The 17,271-nt window shown below is 36.9% G+C and overlaps 1 protein-coding gene across 1 annotated transcript; it reads left to right on the top strand.

Annotated features, from left to right (window-relative positions):
* Positions 1-293: 293 nt before the first annotated feature.
* Positions 294-14,071, top strand: LOC132142315 (type I phosphatidylinositol 4,5-bisphosphate 4-phosphatase-B). The gene is made up of 7 exons (XM_059552103.1): positions 294-526; positions 5,212-5,402; positions 5,511-5,617; positions 12,363-12,468; positions 12,586-12,638; positions 12,738-12,828; positions 12,928-14,071. The coding sequence occupies exons 1-7, from the start codon at positions 424-426 to the stop codon at positions 13,069-13,071; spliced, it is 795 nt and encodes a 264-aa protein (XP_059408086.1). The 5' UTR covers positions 294-423; the 3' UTR covers positions 13,072-14,071.
* The last annotated feature ends 3,200 nt before the right edge of the window (positions 14,072-17,271 follow it).

The following is a 17,271-nucleotide window of genomic DNA, read 5'->3' as shown; positions in this document are numbered from 1 at the left end:
ATTGATATTTATTGTAATTTATCCGGTTTTGTGTTCCAGGGTTTTTTTGTTTTTTGGTCTAATGCTGCACTGATTTATGGGAAGTTAAATACATCTTTTCATATTCTGTCTTTTTCGCTTGAAAATTGCAAGTTTGAGTGGAAATAAACCAGTAGTGTTAAATATAGATTGTTGTGTTTTATTATTCAGGAAATCTTTTCAACCCTTACTTTTGAGCTCTTCGCTTACTGGCCCAATCCGTGATCACGTGCTTGTGTTGTTATTTTTGTGGTCGACTTCCTGTTAGCAAAAATCATGTGATCATGTGACGCTTCCTGGAGCGTTACTTTCACGCATCACTTTTCCTCCCCACAACAACATTTACTAGCAGCGGACCCTACGTCCACAGTGGGATTTTGTTGGGGGCTTGGGCTTATTTAAGGCATGGCTGACGGTGAGCGATCGCCTTTGCTATTGGACAGTCGCGATGGATTGAACTGGCTGTTACCTGGAGATGAGCCCTATCGACCTCCGAGCAAACCACAGAGTAAGTCAAACCTGATCCGGACTGACAGAGAGCCTTTTGAGCTTTCTACCTACACTGCATTTTTGGGCATCGTAGGCGAATTCGATTCGATTCAGTCCGATTGGAGCCTTCGAACGCGCCTGTGATCCACACACTCACATGATGTCTAGGTTGGCAGAGCACTATTTAGAATACTATTATTTATTACTTTCATTTGGATTTATTTAGAGCACAGTATGTCTGCATATCTTGATCATTTGATTTAACCTGCCGTAATCTGCAGTCTGCAGATCCTGAGCACATTACAAATAGATTAGTGGCAGATAGACAGTACACCTGAATCACATGACTGAAGGAATCCTGATTTTTGCCCTCACTCTAATCAGTTTATTATTTTAAGTACTTTTACTCTGGCACAGTCTGAGCCTTACAGTCAAAACTGTTGACTACTTTTTAAAATTTTTGACGGCTTAACTATCTACACACAATGTTGTTCTGTTTAACAAATTCATTTTCTTTAAATTAAAAATTAATTAAAAAGTTGTATTTTGTTTTCATTGTCAAAGGCGGCATACAAATATTTAGCTTAAAGGGGTCATGCAATTTAAATTTTCCCTTTCCCTTTTGAGTGTTACAAGCTCTTGGTGCATAAAGAAGATCTGTAAAGTTGCAAAGACTAAAGTCTCAAATCCAAAGAGATATTCTTTATCAAAGTTAAGACTCTGCCACGCCCCCAAAAACAGCTCATTCAAACACGCCCCCACATGTCTATGTCACTATATGGAAATATTTGCTTAGGCGTGGTTTCAGTATCTGCAGTTAGTGTCGAAGCAGCCATGTCAGGGAATTCTGTGTGTTTCTAGTCGAAAGCAAAAAGCACTTTATTTGGCCTTCCGAAAGTAGATGGAATCAGAACTGAACAGCAACACATTTTATGAACGACTGTTTCGTACGGAAGTTCTAAGCGGCCCTGCATTATAATTTTTTTTCCTTTTTGTTTTCTCATTATAATGACTTAATTTTCTCGTTATCGCGACATAACGAAAGTCGTTTTCTCGTCATAACGACTTAATTTTCTCGTTATCTCGACATAACGAAAGTTTGTTTTCTCGTTATAACGACATGACAGTTTTACTGTTGCTATAGTAACGAACTCAACTTTGACAGGCATCTGATGGACAGCCATGCAGGCGCTCTTACTGTAGCATATATTTCAGCATATTTTGTTTCGCCTAGGTAATAATGTCTACAATACTGTAAATAAATAAAGGCTGATCAATCACTGTTGATTTTTCCAGAGACAGTACACCAAACGTTGGGACGTTTTTTACATTTTAATAAAATGAAAACTAAAAGACTTTCAAATCACATGAGCCAATATTTTATTCACAATAGAACATAGATAACATAGCAAATGTTTAAACTGAGAAAGTTTACAATTTTATGCACAAAATGAGCTCATTTCAATTTTGATTTCTGCTACAGGTCTCAAAATAGTTGGGACGGGGCATGTTTACCATGGTGTAGCATCTCCTTTTCTTTTCAAAACAGTTTGAAGACGTCTGGGCATTGAGGCTATGAGTTGCTGGAGTTTTGCTGTTGGAATTTGGTCCCATTCTTGCCTTATATAGATTTCCAGCTGCTGAAGAGTTCGTGGTCGTCTTTGACGTATTTTTCATTTAATGATGCGCCAAATGTTCTCTATAGGTGAAAGATCTGGACTGCAGGCAGGCCAGGTTAGCACCCGGACTCTTCTACGACGAAGCCATGCTGTTGTTATAGCTGCAGTATGTGGTTTTGCATTGTCCTGCTGAAATAAACAAGGCATTCCCTGAAATAGACGTTGTTTGGAGGGAAGCATATGTTGCTCTAAAACCTTTATATACCTTTCAGCATTCACAGAGCCTTCCAAAACATGCAAGCTGCCCATACCGTATGCACTTATGCACCCCCATACCATCAGAGATGCTGGCTTTTGAACTGAACGCTGATAACATGCTGGAAGGTCTCCCTCCTCTTTAGCCCGGAGGACACGGCGTCCGTGATTTCCAACAAGAATGTCAAATTTGGACTCGTCTGACCATAAAACACTATTCCACTTTGAAATAGTCCATTTTAAATGAGCCTTGGCCCACAGGACACGACGGCGCTTCTGGACCATGTTCACATATGGCTTCCTTTTTTCATGATAGAGCTTTAGTTGGCATCTGCTGATGGCACGGCGGATTGTGTTTACCGACAGTGGTTTCTGAAAGTATTCCTGGGCCCATTTAGTAATGTCATTGACACAATCATGCCGATGAGTGATGCAGTGTCGTCTGAGAGCCCGAAGACCACGGGCATCCAATAAAGGTCTCCGGCCTTGTCCCTTACGCACAGAGATTTCTCCAGTTTCTCTGAATCTTTTGATGATGTTATGCACTGTAGATGATGAGATTTGCAAAGCCTTTGCAATTTGACGTTGAGGAACATTGTTTTTAAAGTTTTCCACAATTTTTTTACGCTGTCTTTCACAGATTGGAGAGCCTCTGCCCATCTTTACTTCTGAGAGACTCTGCTTCTCTAAGACAAAGCTTTTATAGCTAATCATGTTACAGACCTGATATCAATTAACTTAATTAATCACTAGATGTTCTCCCAGCTAAATCTTTTCAAAACTGCTTGCTTTTTTAGCCATTTGTTGCCCCCGTGCCAACTTTTTTGAGACCTGTAGCAGGCATTAAATTTTAAATGAGTTAATTAAGTGGTTAAAAGTGTAAAATTTCTCAGTTTAAACATTTGCTACGTTATCTATGTTCTATTGTGAATAAAATATTGGCTCATGTGATTTGAAATTCCTTTAGTTTTCATTTTATTAAAATTTAAAAACGTCCCAACTTTTCCGGAACTCGGGTTGTAATTAACATGTTTAAATGGCAACACCGCAAACACAGACGGAGTGCCTTCAGAAGGATGCAGAACTATTCTAAGATCTTGAGCTGCTTGGATTAAACTCACTTTTAATTTTCCATTTATTTGAAATAAAATTATATATAATTTGTAATTTATATTAGTCATTATATGCTGTGGCAGATATCATGTGCGTTACAAGCTTCTGTTTGAAAAGATCGTTCATGTGTGTGTGTGCAGAAAAAAAAACGATTACAACATTATAGAACAAAATTAATTAAATTAGCCTATGCATTTTACATATACATCACATTTCTCATCAATATGGTTAACAATAAAGATTAATAATAAGGAAAAAAAGCACATCACAAATAGCCTACATTGTTAAATCCTGTCCTACTGTAGATACACAGAACATTTCTGCTTATTATCTACCTAATCATGTGCCTAAAAGAAGCACAAATAAAGATATAGGTGCAAACAGAATACAGTGACATCAACCTTGGTTTTGATAAGCAGTTATTTTATGACCCAGAACGCGTTGGTGAAACTCATGCATCTAGCAAGAACTTAATACACAAAATAATCATGTTGATTAAAGAATTTAACATTTATGAATTAATTAAATGTCAGTAATGAACAAGACTGCACAAATTATAGCGATCACGAGGAAGGTCCGCGTACAGTGTACAACACCCCATCAGTTATACTCAGGTCTATAGTGCCACCTGCTGGCGCAGTTTTGTAACTTATTAGAGAAAATTAAGTTATAACGAGAAAACGACATTCGTTATGTCGAGATAACGAGATAATTAAGTCGTTATAACGAGAAAACGACTTTCGTTATGTCGAGATAACGAGAAAATTAAGTCATTATAACGAGAAAACAAAAAGGAAAAAAATTATAAAGCATGGCCGCTTAGAACTTCCCTAGTTTCGGGAACCTAGGAAAGGAGGTAATTCTGACTTTGCTACGACAATCTGGGGCTTCTGAATCAGCTACTGTATGTATTAGGTTAAGTATTTGCTATTGACTGTTCAAAGTTTTGCACGTCTTGTGTGTGTGTATGTGTGTGTGTGTGTGTGTGAGAGAGAGAGAGAGAGAGAGAGAGAGAGAGAGAGAGAGAGAGAGAGAAAGAAAGAAAGAGAAAGAAAGAAAGAGAGAGAGAAAGGGTCACAAAGTGGAGTCAACCATTCGTGGCTTGTGTACTGCAAACACATAAGAGCTTCATCACTGTGTCTGTCACCCGACTCTGTTCCCCTTTTGAACTGCTTGAACTGATGGTAAAACTAAGGACATTTTTAACTGTCTTTAAATTTATTTTAAAAGATGAAACTCGGGATTATGGAAAGGGGCATTATATTTCCAACGAGTGCTTGCGGTGTTTGGCCAATCACAGTGCACTGGGTCAGTTGGCCAATCAGAGCAGACTGCGCTTGTTAGAAGGAGGGACTTTGTAGAAAACGATGTGTTTGAGAGAGGCGGGGCAAAGAGGACCTACAATAATTCACAGTACAGTATTTGAAAAAGAATGTGTTTTTTGAACATTAAAGCATGTCAGCATATTCTGATACACCAAATACACAAAATAATGATTTTTAAAAAAGCATCATATGACCCCTTTACCAATATTATTAGTAATGAGGTCTATTTTATGTCAATTTCTTTTAAACATTGATTTGATAATGCATGCAATAGAGAGTTAATAATATTAGAAAGGAAATCGTTAAATGCAGTACGGTCATGCTTTTCTTTTTTTCTCTCTTTCTCTCTCTGCCACCTGCTTACATCCTCTGCTGTTCTCTTTCCATCCCAGATTTCCCAGGATTCCCGTCAGCTCCTCCCGCATCGATGCTGGGAGAGGCTCCTCCACCGTACTCCCCGCTGGGTTCTCCGGAGAGTGGCAGTGCTACCGTCATCAGCTGTAGAGTCTGTCAGTCACTTATCAGCGTGGAGGGCAAAATCCACCAGCATGTGGTCAAATGCAGTGTCTGCAATGAAGCTACAGTGAGTTAACAAGCAAATTCATTTAGGATTCCATTTATTAGATGTGGTGCTGAAAACTGAAATTTAAGAGAAAGTTCAGACTGTGTCCTCACTTCCTGTTTTATCTAGCCCATAAAGAATGCTCCAGCAGGAAAGAAGTATGTGAGGTGTCCATGTAACTGTCTTCTCATCTGCAAAGTCACCTCGCAGAGGATCGCCTGCCCTCGACCATACTGGTGAGAGACTTTTCACCCTCATGAGCCTTACGACAAAGTATTAGGAACATCCCATGGATCATTGATGGTATCAGATATATACTATGAAGCTGAGTTATGACTACACAACCATTTAAAGTTTGTGGTCGGTACAAATGTACTACTTTTATTCAGAGAGGATGCATTGAATTGACAGTTTTATATATATATATATATATATATATATATATATATATATATATATATATATATATATATATATATATATATATTAGTGCTGTCAAATGATTAATCACACTCAAAATAAAAGTTTTTGTTTGCATAATGTGTGTCTGTACTGTGTGTATTTATTATGTACATGTAAATACACGCATGCATATATTTAAGAAAAATTTTACATTTATATATAAAAAATATTTATATATGATATAAATTCTATGGATCAATCAATCAATCAATCATTTATTTATATAGCACATTTAAAACACAACCAAGGTTGACCAAAGTGCTTCACAAGCAATCAAAGAAACACAGTAGAACAAATAAAACAGATACAGCATGCATATATAATACAAAAAAAGAACAAGCGAGCAGTAATAATATAGCTGAAAATAGCTATATAGTGTTAAAAGCCATGGAGAATTTAGCTGAGTTTTAAAAATGTAGATAGACGGGGCATGCCTAATAAACATCGGAAGGCTATTCCATAGCTTCGGGCCTGCGGCAGCAAAAGATCGATCGCCACGTTTTTTTAGTTTTACTTTAGGGACTGTTAGGAGGCCATGGTCACTGGATCTCAGGTTTCTAGATGGTGTATAAGGAACCAAAAGTTCAGTTAAATATTGCGGTGCCAGGTTATTCAAAGCTTTGTAAACAAATAATACAATTTTAAACTCAATCCTGTACTTGACTGGTAGCCAGTGAAGGGACATTAAAACAGGTGTTATATGGTCAAACTTACGCTTCCCAGCAAGCAATCTAGCGGCTGCGTTCTGAACTAGCTGTAGGCGGGAGATAGATGCCCGAGTACTGCCATAGTACAATGAGTTGCAGTAATCAAGCCTACAGGTAATGAAGGCATGAATGGCTATTTCTAAGTTATTTCTTGAAAGAATGGATTTTACTTTACTGAGAAGGCGAAATTGGTAAAAACATGACTTGACTACAGCAGAAATCTGTTTATCAAATTTTAAATTTGAATCAAATAAGAAGCCCAAATTCCTAACACACTTTGAGTTATAAGGGGTGAGAGGGCCGAGGTCAAGGTCAAAATCGCAGTTTTCCTTGGGGCCGAACAGAATAAACTCAGTTTTGTTTTCATTTAAATGAAGAAAATTGAGGGAAAGCCATGCCTTAAGATCATTCAGGCAGTCTAACAGTGGCTGAAGAGAAGAATCATTATTGCATTGCAGGGGAAGGTAAAGTTGGGTGTCGTCAGCATATAAATGAAAGGAGACAACATATTTTTTAAAGATAGTGGCCAGAGGAAGTAAATATAGAGAGAATAACACCGGCCCAAGGATTGATCCCTGGGGGACACCACAATTAAGCGGTTTATTAGAGGATGAATATTGACCTAACTGAACAGTAAAACATCTATCTGACAGATAAGAGCGAAACCACTGTAAGACAGAACCCCGAAGTCCTACACAAGACTCCAAGCGTGACAGAAGAATGCTGTGGTCTACTAAGTCAAAAGCGGCACTTAGGTCCAAGAGGATCAGAGCCAATGGTTTGCCAGAATCTGTGATAAAATATATGTCATTAAGAACTCTTAAAAGAGCAGACTCAGTGCTATGTAAAGCTTTAAAACCAGATTGAAAAACTTCATTAATTGAATTATTTAACAGGAAAGTTTGTAATTGTACCAAAACTGCTTTCTCCATAATCTTTGAAATAAAAGGGAGATTTGAAATGGGTCGAAAACTGGAGAGAGATGATTGATCTAGATTAGGTTTTTTAATATAAGGAGTTATCACAGCCTGTTTGACGCAGACAGGAACAGTGCCCGTATGTAAGCACTTGTTAATGACTGACAGCAGGCTTGAACCCATAGCACCCACATTTTGTTTTAGGAAATGTGATGGAACAATATCATGTAGGCATGATGTAGGCTTAAGACGATCCACAATTTCCTTACAGGCCTGAAAGCTGAGTGGCTCAAACACAGACCATGTGACGGAATATAGTGGAATCTCTGGCAAATCATGTCCTGTCTGAGACATCTTAGATCTAATAGCCAATACCTTATTAGTGAAAAAGTTTGCGAAACTTTCACAGAGCGAGACAGAAGGCTCAGGAAAAAGATTAACAGGTGGATTTAACACAGAGTCAATAGTGGAAAACAGCACACGCGGGTTATTTCTATTAAGCATAATTAAATCGGAGAAATATTTACTCTTAGCAGCTTTAGCTGCCCTCTGAAATGAGGAAAGAGAGTTTCGCATAATTTCGTATGAAACATGCAATTTGTCTTTTTTCCATCTGTGCTCGGCTTGCCGGCAAGCCTGCCTAAGAGAGCGCACTGAGTCATTAAACCATGGAATTGGCACTGATTTACGAAATTTAAGCTTTAAAGGTGCAATACTGTTCAGAATAGAAGCACAGGTGGAATTAAAATAACTGAGATGTTCATCCGCATCCAGGTTATGTAGAGTAGATTCAGTTTTAAAAGAAGTCCACACCTCATGAAATGCAGCAATGAACTCCTCACTGGAATGTGCACTGAGGGTACGAGACATATGCCCCATAGACTGAGTTTTTAGTGAATGACCAAAATATGGGACATTAAAAATTACAGGCATATGCATTGCTAATTGTGATATCGGAGACAGATAGACCATGAGTTAAAATCAAGTCCAAAGTATGACCCTGTTGATGCGTGGGGCCAGAAACCCACTGAACAAAGTCAAAGGATTCAATAAGATTTAAAAACTCCATGGACAAGGTTATAGATGCACAGCAAACATGAATATTAAAATCACCAAGCAGCAGTATTTTATCATAAGCAGTGACAAGGTCTCCGACAAATGCAGCAAATTCATTAATAAATTCTGAGTTATATTTGGGAGGACGATATAACAATGCAATAGTGACAGGATTTGCTAGTAGTATTTGGAATAATTGCACCTCAAAACTGCCGTATGAAGATGCAGATAAAATTTGACAAGAAAATGTGTTTTTAAAAACAGTCACTAACCCCCCACCACGGCCAGAGCAGCGCGGGGTATTTAGAAAGTCACAACCCTGCGGTAGTAATTCAACCAGCGAGCTGGATTCACCAGGTTTAAGCCATGTCTCTGTGATACAGAGGAAGTCCAGCGCTTGTGCAGTAAAAAGTTCGTTTAGGATGAAAGACTTATTTATCAAGGATCGTGCATTGATGAGGGCCATCTTTAGTACAGATGAGTCACTATCCGACTGTGTTGTTGCACGACACAGAGGCCGGAGGTTACCTGAATTAACTCCGCCACGGTGAGGATGAAGAGACATCGCATGACGATGCGTGGAAATAATAACTGGGATGCTCGCACATGGCCGCTGGAACTGAGCCTCAGGAAAACACCTTCCTGTGCCACGTCCACAAGCCCGGGCTCCCAACTCGCAGGACGGGTGCCGCGCGGCGATCTCTCGAGCCAACGCAGTTTTCCGGCGAACAGCGACACCACCCCGTTTGCCGCGCCTCCACCGGCGCCTTCTTCTAGGTAAATTATGGAGATAAATCAGTAGCTAAACTCGAGAGGTTGAAGATCTGAATGTGGAACTTGTCATATTAATATTTGTATTTGTAAGTTAAAATTTACACTCACAGCTCTGATGTGAAAAGCTGAATCTTTCAATTTGCACACACAGACAATGATCAAAACACCCGTGTTTTGAATTGGAAGTTGTAGATTAATAGTCACAAATGTGTAGAATGACATTCACACAAAGAAAATGACATACACACATGTTTACGACATATTTACTTTTGCACTTTACTTCAGTTTCGCTGCACAACGTCAAGTCGGCACTTACAACCTCTCAGATCTGGAAGTACAAGTTCAAATCCTAGCGCTCTGACTTTTGCTACTCTTTTTGCGGTATTCTGTTGCAAAACTCACTTGTGCACTTGTATATCCAGATGTGAGAGAGCAGAGCTGGGGGCGGGGCTTTGGTGCGAATGAGAACATTTTATTGGTCGATGCCCGACCAATGAACAACGCCAATTGTTTTCACTGAATATCCTTAGCTTTGACAGGATTTTAAGACACTGCATTCATTTTGCCATTCAGGTATTATCTAGTAGACAAATGCAACATATTGCAACATAATGCAACATATTTTATATGTATATCCCACTGCATATTGCAGAGTAAACTCGCTGTACTTTGCTTTGCTTTGATCTCACCGGCACGCGGTCACGTGGTTCATGGAGCTATCAATAGTACTAAACTAAACGTTTTGTCAATATGCTTGAAATGTATTAATTGGGACAGACAGTAGTTTCATTATATTTGCAGCGATTTCTAGTAATTTGTAACACTTAAAGTGCATTGATTATGCATGGATAACTACGTTTACTAATGACTTGCATTACAATAGCATTTTATACTGGAAAATGTAACAGCATTATGTTCTCATACTCCTCCTTAGCAGTTAAATGTGACTAAACAATTAAGTGTAACTTTTAACCAATAAAATAACTGTACTACATGTTAACTCAGTCCTGTTTAGTTAATTTGAAGAGATCATGGTACTAAATAATATGCGCAATAATTATGATCCATGAATGACCATTTGAAATATAACATTTTGTAATATGGTTATAATTTATACTACAATAACTGGAGTATTTAGGTTTAAATTCCAGTGCAAAGAGGCACGCTTTAAATTAGAGGCATTTGGTGACAAGAAAGATAATATTCATATGCAATTCCATTGCTTAAACACTAGATGGCCTTGTTGATGTTTAATAAATACATGTATTTAGCTCTACTAGTTGCTCAAAACAGTATTTCTGGTCATAAGTGCTTATTTTTTAGGTTTTGCTGTTTAATGTACATTTAGACATTATTAAACACTCGATTTTTATTTAAAAAAAATTTATAATAATAATGTTGCATTTAAAAAGATTCATTACTGACAAGAAAATTAGGGATTTAACCCAATGAAGATGTTAAATTATTTTTTACAGAACATAAAAATAATAAAAACAGCATTATATTGCAACTCTGGTACAGTGATATGCAGTGGGATATACATATAAAATATGTTGCATTATTTGTCTACCAGATAATACCTGAATGGCAAAATGAATGCAGTGTCTTAAAATCCTGTCAAAGCTAAGGATATTCAGTGAAAACAATTGGCGTTGTTCATTGGTCGGGCATCGACCAATAAAATGTTCTCATTCGCACCAAAGCCCCGCCCCCAGCTCTGCTCTCTCACATCTGCATATACAAGTGCACAAGTGAGTTTTGCAACAGAATACCGCAAAAAGAGTAGCAAAAGTCAGAGCGCTAGGATTTGAACTTGTACTTCCAGATCTGAGAGGTTGTAAGTGCCGACTTGACGTTGTGCAGCGAAACTGAAGTAAAGTGCAAAAGTAAATATGTCGTAAACATGTGTGTATGTCATTTTCTTTGTGTGAATGTCATTCTACACATTTGTAACTATTAATCTACAACTTCCAATTCAAAACACGGGTGTTTTGATCATTGTCTGTGTGTGCAAATTGAAAGATTCAACTCTTCACATCAGAGCCATGAGTGTAAATTTTAACTTACAAATACAAATATTAATATGACAAGTTCTCACATTCAGATCTTCAACCGCTCGAGTTTTGCTACTGATTTACCTTTATAGTAAATCCATAGGACAACTGCACAGGTACATAGGGAGATGGATCGCAAAAGACGATTGGAATGCTCTATGTCCATTAACATCACCATAGGCAGAGTCCATGACCACATTACGAATGTGAAGCAATGTTAAGCGGTCATACACGAGGGTGGAATTGCAATTTGCGATCATAATGGAGATAAGAAAGAGAAAAACGCATGCCAACGGCAGCGACGAAGCGGACAGCAGACGGCCAGCCAACACAGGCGCCATCTTCAATCCAACCATATATATAAATATATACATGTAAATACTGGTAAATATTTTCAAAATATATGCTGTATGAGTGTGTATTTATACATACATAATAAATATACACAGTACACACACACATTATGCAAACAAACACTTTTAGTTTGGATGTGATTTAATTGCGATTAATCGTTTGACACCAATAATATATATATGCTGTACTTCTGAGTATTGTATTTAAAGAATCCTGACAAATGGATACAATTTCCACAAAAATAATAAGCAGCACAACAGGTTTCTTTGACAATAATAAGACTTGAGCACCAAATCTGTATATTATAATTATTTCTGGATTAAAAACATTATATATATATATATGTTATAAAGTGTTATTTTAAATTGTACAGTTCAGCTTCACAGAAATGAATTACATTCGAAAATATATGAAAATAGTAAATAAATGCAGCCTTGGTGAGAATAAGAGACTTCTTTCAAAAATAGAAAATTTATATGACAAGTACTGTTCACAACGTAATGTATATTCAAAAACATGGTAAGTTTTATCTGTGGACAGACCAATAAAGTCTGAAGATAATTACAGTTCAAAGTCAAAGTTTCCAGAAATAGTGTTATTTAATGTTTTATGTTTGTGTGTGTGTGTGTGTGTGTGTGTGTGTGCGCTGGAGATTAGTAAGCGAATTATCAATTTAGGTCCAGTTCATCCCGGTGCTGGGAGTCCGAATCCTCAGCTTAGTGGTGCCAGAGTTTCCTGTGGCCACTGTGGAAACACTTTTCTGGTAAGAACATCACATTCATGCACATTTACAGTATTTCAGAGATCTTTTTCAATTACGTTGCCTTAGTAATAGCCTTAATACTGTAGCAGTGACTGTGACTCTCTGTTGTTGATTTAGTGGACAGAATTTACAGATCGGACATTGGCTCGCTGTCCACACTGCAGAAAAGTGTATGTTAAATACTATCAATAGAACTTCCTTCATTTAGAACCACAAAGATACATACACTACAAGTAGAATAATAGCATGTAATTTTTTTCACCATATAGTTCATCGATTGGCCAGAGGTACCCTAGAAAGCGGAGTTTGATATGCTTCCTGTTGTGCTTGATCTTCATCATAACGACTGCAGGATTGATTGTAAGAATAAAATCATTTTAGAGTTCATTATTTCAAAGAGCATCATCATTTCAGAATACCAAGAATCCTCTTTTCTCTGTTCTTGTTCTCTCTATGTAGGCTGGATCATGGTGGAAGGCACCAGAATATAAGGGCATTTATGCATCCTGGGCATTTTTCATTTTCCTGGTGCTGACCACTTTGTTCAGAGCTGTGCACTGGGCCTGCATGAAAATCAGTGAACCGCTGCACAACTACTCATAATAGGAGAGATGAATGAGGAGGAGGCAGAGATGAAGTGGAAGAGACAAGAATAATGAGAAAAGATGTTAATGGAGTGATGCTTTGTCCAAATTGGTGAAAACCTGTCAGGAAACCCATCCAAATCATATTTCACCCCAAAATGATCTGCTTCCTAAACACTGCACAAATAGAAGAGGCATAGAAAAATTAATATTTCAGCATTGTCAGTAGGTTAGTTTAATTGCACAATCAGTAACTGCTGAAACAGGCCATTTTTGCCCTATCACTCTGGTGTCACACAAATATGTTGAAACATTACAGTTAGAATGAGACTGTGGCTGAATTGCTGACAGAAAGTGTAAGTGCCTCACTTGACAGTGTGCTCTGTTTAATTTTTTTTCATATATGGGGGAACTGCAATTTTAGCTATGTTGATAATTGTATGCTGACCTGTTACCTTCGAATGAAGAGTATGAGCAAAAAAAAAAAAAGGGAAATGACATAAACTCCACAGTGAGGCATTTGGACAGGTTCAAAGACAATGGAAAAGCAAAAACTGATCTTTTTTTGACAGTGCATTTTTGTGCACTTTTTTATCGTCACATATTATTGGAATGTGCAATAGACTGAATCATAGGCAACAATGAATTGATTCTTTCAGTGTAGGTTATTGCCTTTCCATGGATATTATTCACTGGAAGGTTTTTTTTTCTTTTTTTTTTTTTATATCTGTTGCCCAGGGTATGACCCAACCTTTGTCTTCATTTTCTTCCTCCTATAGCATTCAGCATGTCTTACTGTGTATCAGCACCATCGAATACATCTTAGGCAAAAAATTATGCTTCGCTTACTAACAAAAAATTGCTCATACATCTGACAATGCAATAGTACAGATATTTTTTAGATTTCTAACAATCCTTATATTAGTTTTGTTGATGCTGTTTTTAAATCAGGCATCAATGCTCATTATTTGTACCTGTCTGTGGTAAAACTGCATTAAAATATTCTTCATTGCTATAAAGACCTTTAACATTACCAAGCAGAGTGTGACAGGCAGAGATTTTTATAATTTTAATGACTAAAAAAAAAAGTAAGCTAGTGAATGTAAATACTCATCAAACAGAATCACTGTGATTGACTACATGTACAAGAGCTGGGACAACATTATACCTTACCGACCTGAAAAAATACTCATTAGTATCTTAGATTAATAATATGTACCCTTAATGTAATATTAGAACCTTTAACAAAGGTAAAGGGGTAAATAAGGTACAAAGTTGTTAAATCTTTTTTTCACATTTATTCAGAAAGTGTAATCAGATGTAAATATACTAGATGACCAAACTCATAGGCTTGTTTCCAGCTGAAATTAACCCTTCGCACTGCACTCTTCATTAAGATACAGATATATACTAATAGATACTATTACCTGTACCTACTGTATTCTGTGAAATGCATATGTGACCAGCACATTTTTATTTTTTGCATTTTATGATTTGTTTACATGAGTGTGCAGTTGTACTGTGCATTTACTCAAATTTTTGTTGAAAATGTTAAATATCTATCTATCTATCTATCTATCTATATCTATCTATATCTATCTCTCTCTCTCTATATATATATTATTGCACTACAATTGAGTGATTTTGCTAACAGATTCTACTCTTGCCATTGTTGATTTTGTTGTTGATTATTTTTGTATGTTCCTTTGTGACTAAATTGTTAAAAAAAATCTCTAAATATTTCTGTGACTGATTATAATATTATATGACACAATAATAATATTAGATTAATACTGTAATTAGGAGAAATTCTTCTGTTTGGTAAGTGATAACGGATTTAGTGAGTCTAATGTTAACATTTGAAGTAATTAGTTCACCCAAAAAAGGAAAATTGTCATCATTTACACCCTGAGGTTGTTCCAAAGCTCTTTTCTTCAATCTGCTTATGACAGAATTTTTATTTTTGGGTAACTATCCCTTTAATGAGACAAACACATGCTCTTTTTGGCTGAAATTGATTTATGTGACTTGCAGTGCATTCAAGGTAGGTATATATATGTTATCAGTTCATGTGCTTCTGTTCACAAGAGTGATACTCAAAAAAATAATACCATTATGAAATTCATGATGTGATTTTGGTGTGAGAAACGTGCAAGTAATTATCTTAGTAGCCAGTTAGAAGTTGTGTGCTGAGGTTAAATTATTCAAACATTCAACTGAACCTTGTAATAAATAACACACCTTATTTATTGACTAATTTTCACATCCTTGCAAAAATGTTTTTAAAACATATGACTACGGTAGCACAAATGTGAAATTAATAATTTCTAATGTTTTCCAGCCACACAAACATCTGAAAATCGATTTCATTATTTTAGCTAATTATTATTATTATGAACTGGTTTACTTTTCCTAAAAAAAAAAAAGTAGATTTACTTTGAATCACCACAGAATGTTTATTCACTCTACATATTATGAAATAATTAATTAAAAGAATGACACTTTAGTCACTGTTTACACACCCCCATGTTTTCAAAATCCTTGGAACACAGTTTTGAAGGATATCATCCACTCTGTTCATGTCTGATTTACATGCTTTTCACTCCGATCTTTTCACTTACATATATTTCACGAATCTGTTCTGAATGATGCATTTTTCCTTTACTTTTTTTCATAGAAGAAAGAAAGTCATATAGGTTTTAAATGACATTTTCATCTCAGGGTAACCTATCCCTTTAAAAAAAATGCAAAGCAGTTTACAGCAAAACATAACTTTAGATCAGAGATGCAAAGGTGTATTTAATTGGAGCCCTCCAAATGACGAAATAAAGGTTCCTTTATTAGCATCTGTGGTTCTACGAAGAACCTTATATCCATGCAAGCTTTGCATTCTACAAAAGATTCTTTAGTGGAAAAAACGTTCTTTAGATTAAAAATTAAACTTAAAAAAAAAGAAAGGTTCTAAGAATGGTTCACTGAAAGCATCTTTGGTGAACCAAAAATATTTTTTTCTGTGGCATCCCTGCAAGACCCCTGTCCCACCTCTGTAATCTTTATTTCTTTTAGAGGCATCCCTGAATTAGGTAAAATGTACCTTTAAGGTATTTATATGAATGAATGTTACATGACCCACCCTTAAATAAACAAAGCACAACTCAGGTTCATTATATAGAAAAATACCCAAGATTTATTTCTGGCTTACGCAAAGATATATTACACACACCAGGATGCTTTCATCAAAAGCTACCCGAACAGAAGGAGCCTTTACACCACAAAGCAAAAAGAAATCAAAGAAAATCAATCAAAATAAACCCATAAGTTAAATTCATGAAACAAAACCTTGTGAATCACTCAGTTAGTTCAAAGTAAAGTACATGCAAAAAAAAAAAAGCTCCTCTCCTCGTGCTGCAGTAATAAATAGCGGAGGAACAAACAATATACAAACAAACAAAAAAGGAAAAAGAAAACTAGTCCGCCCCAAAGGCTTTTTCCCATTTCTTTTGGGCCCGATTACCAGCTCAAGCACTCGGGCGGACTAGACAATATACCCAAAAAAACAAAAACAAACAAACCAAAAAATCAAATACAACAAGAGCAACAAATGGGCTCCGTAGAGCTGTCTCCAAGATCCAAACAAATCCACATGCGAACCTCTCGTGTACGAACACCACGAGTGTTGATTTATTTCCGCCGGCCAGAAACAAACGCACCTACTATTTTCGTCCCTACCCCTGAAATTTATACTTGGCTAACCACACGCCCTTGATTCACAACTTTATGGCCTTGATATCACCTGCTACATTCCACCCCCTCAAAATGCATCGACGACCCGACGATGTAAAAGACAGACTACAATTCAAGCTTCTTCTTCCACTACTGATCTTGGCAAGTGATAGTGATTAGAATGTTGACCTGCTGTCCTTCTAGAGGATCTCCGAGGACCTCCCTCTATTAACTGAGGGCCCCTTTCCATTTCAATCACATGACCTTGATCCTCCACTACTGACGACCCTAAATGTTTAGAGGGAGGGCCAACATCTTCAGGAGACTCAAATTGCACCATTCCCAAAGGATAAAATTCTACCCCATCGTCATCTGTTGCAACTATGTGTGGCTAAGCACACCCCCTTGATTCACAACTTTATGGCCTTGATATCACCTGCTACCTTCACTAAGTAAGGTACAAAGGTGTACCTTTGGAAAGGGTACCAACCCAGTG

Source organism: Carassius carassius, chromosome 6 (assembly GCF_963082965.1).
Source record: "Carassius carassius chromosome 6, fCarCar2.1, whole genome shotgun sequence".
NCBI classification, from domain to species: Eukaryota; Metazoa; Chordata; class Actinopteri; order Cypriniformes; family Cyprinidae; genus Carassius; species Carassius carassius.
This window is presented reverse-complemented; position numbering and strand designations above follow the sequence as displayed.

Coding starts and splice junctions, on each gene's coding strand:
- LOC132142315 (XM_059552103.1), top strand. CDS start 424: ATGGCTGACGGTGAGCGATCGCCTTTGCTATTGGACAGTCGCGATGGA. Junction 12,469..12,585: donor ACTGTGGAAACACTTTTCTG/GTAAGAACATCA, acceptor TTGTTGATTTAG/TGGACAGAATTTACAGATCG. Junction 12,829..12,927: donor TAACGACTGCAGGATTGATT/GTAAGAATAAAA, acceptor CTCTCTATGTAG/GCTGGATCATGGTGGAAGGC.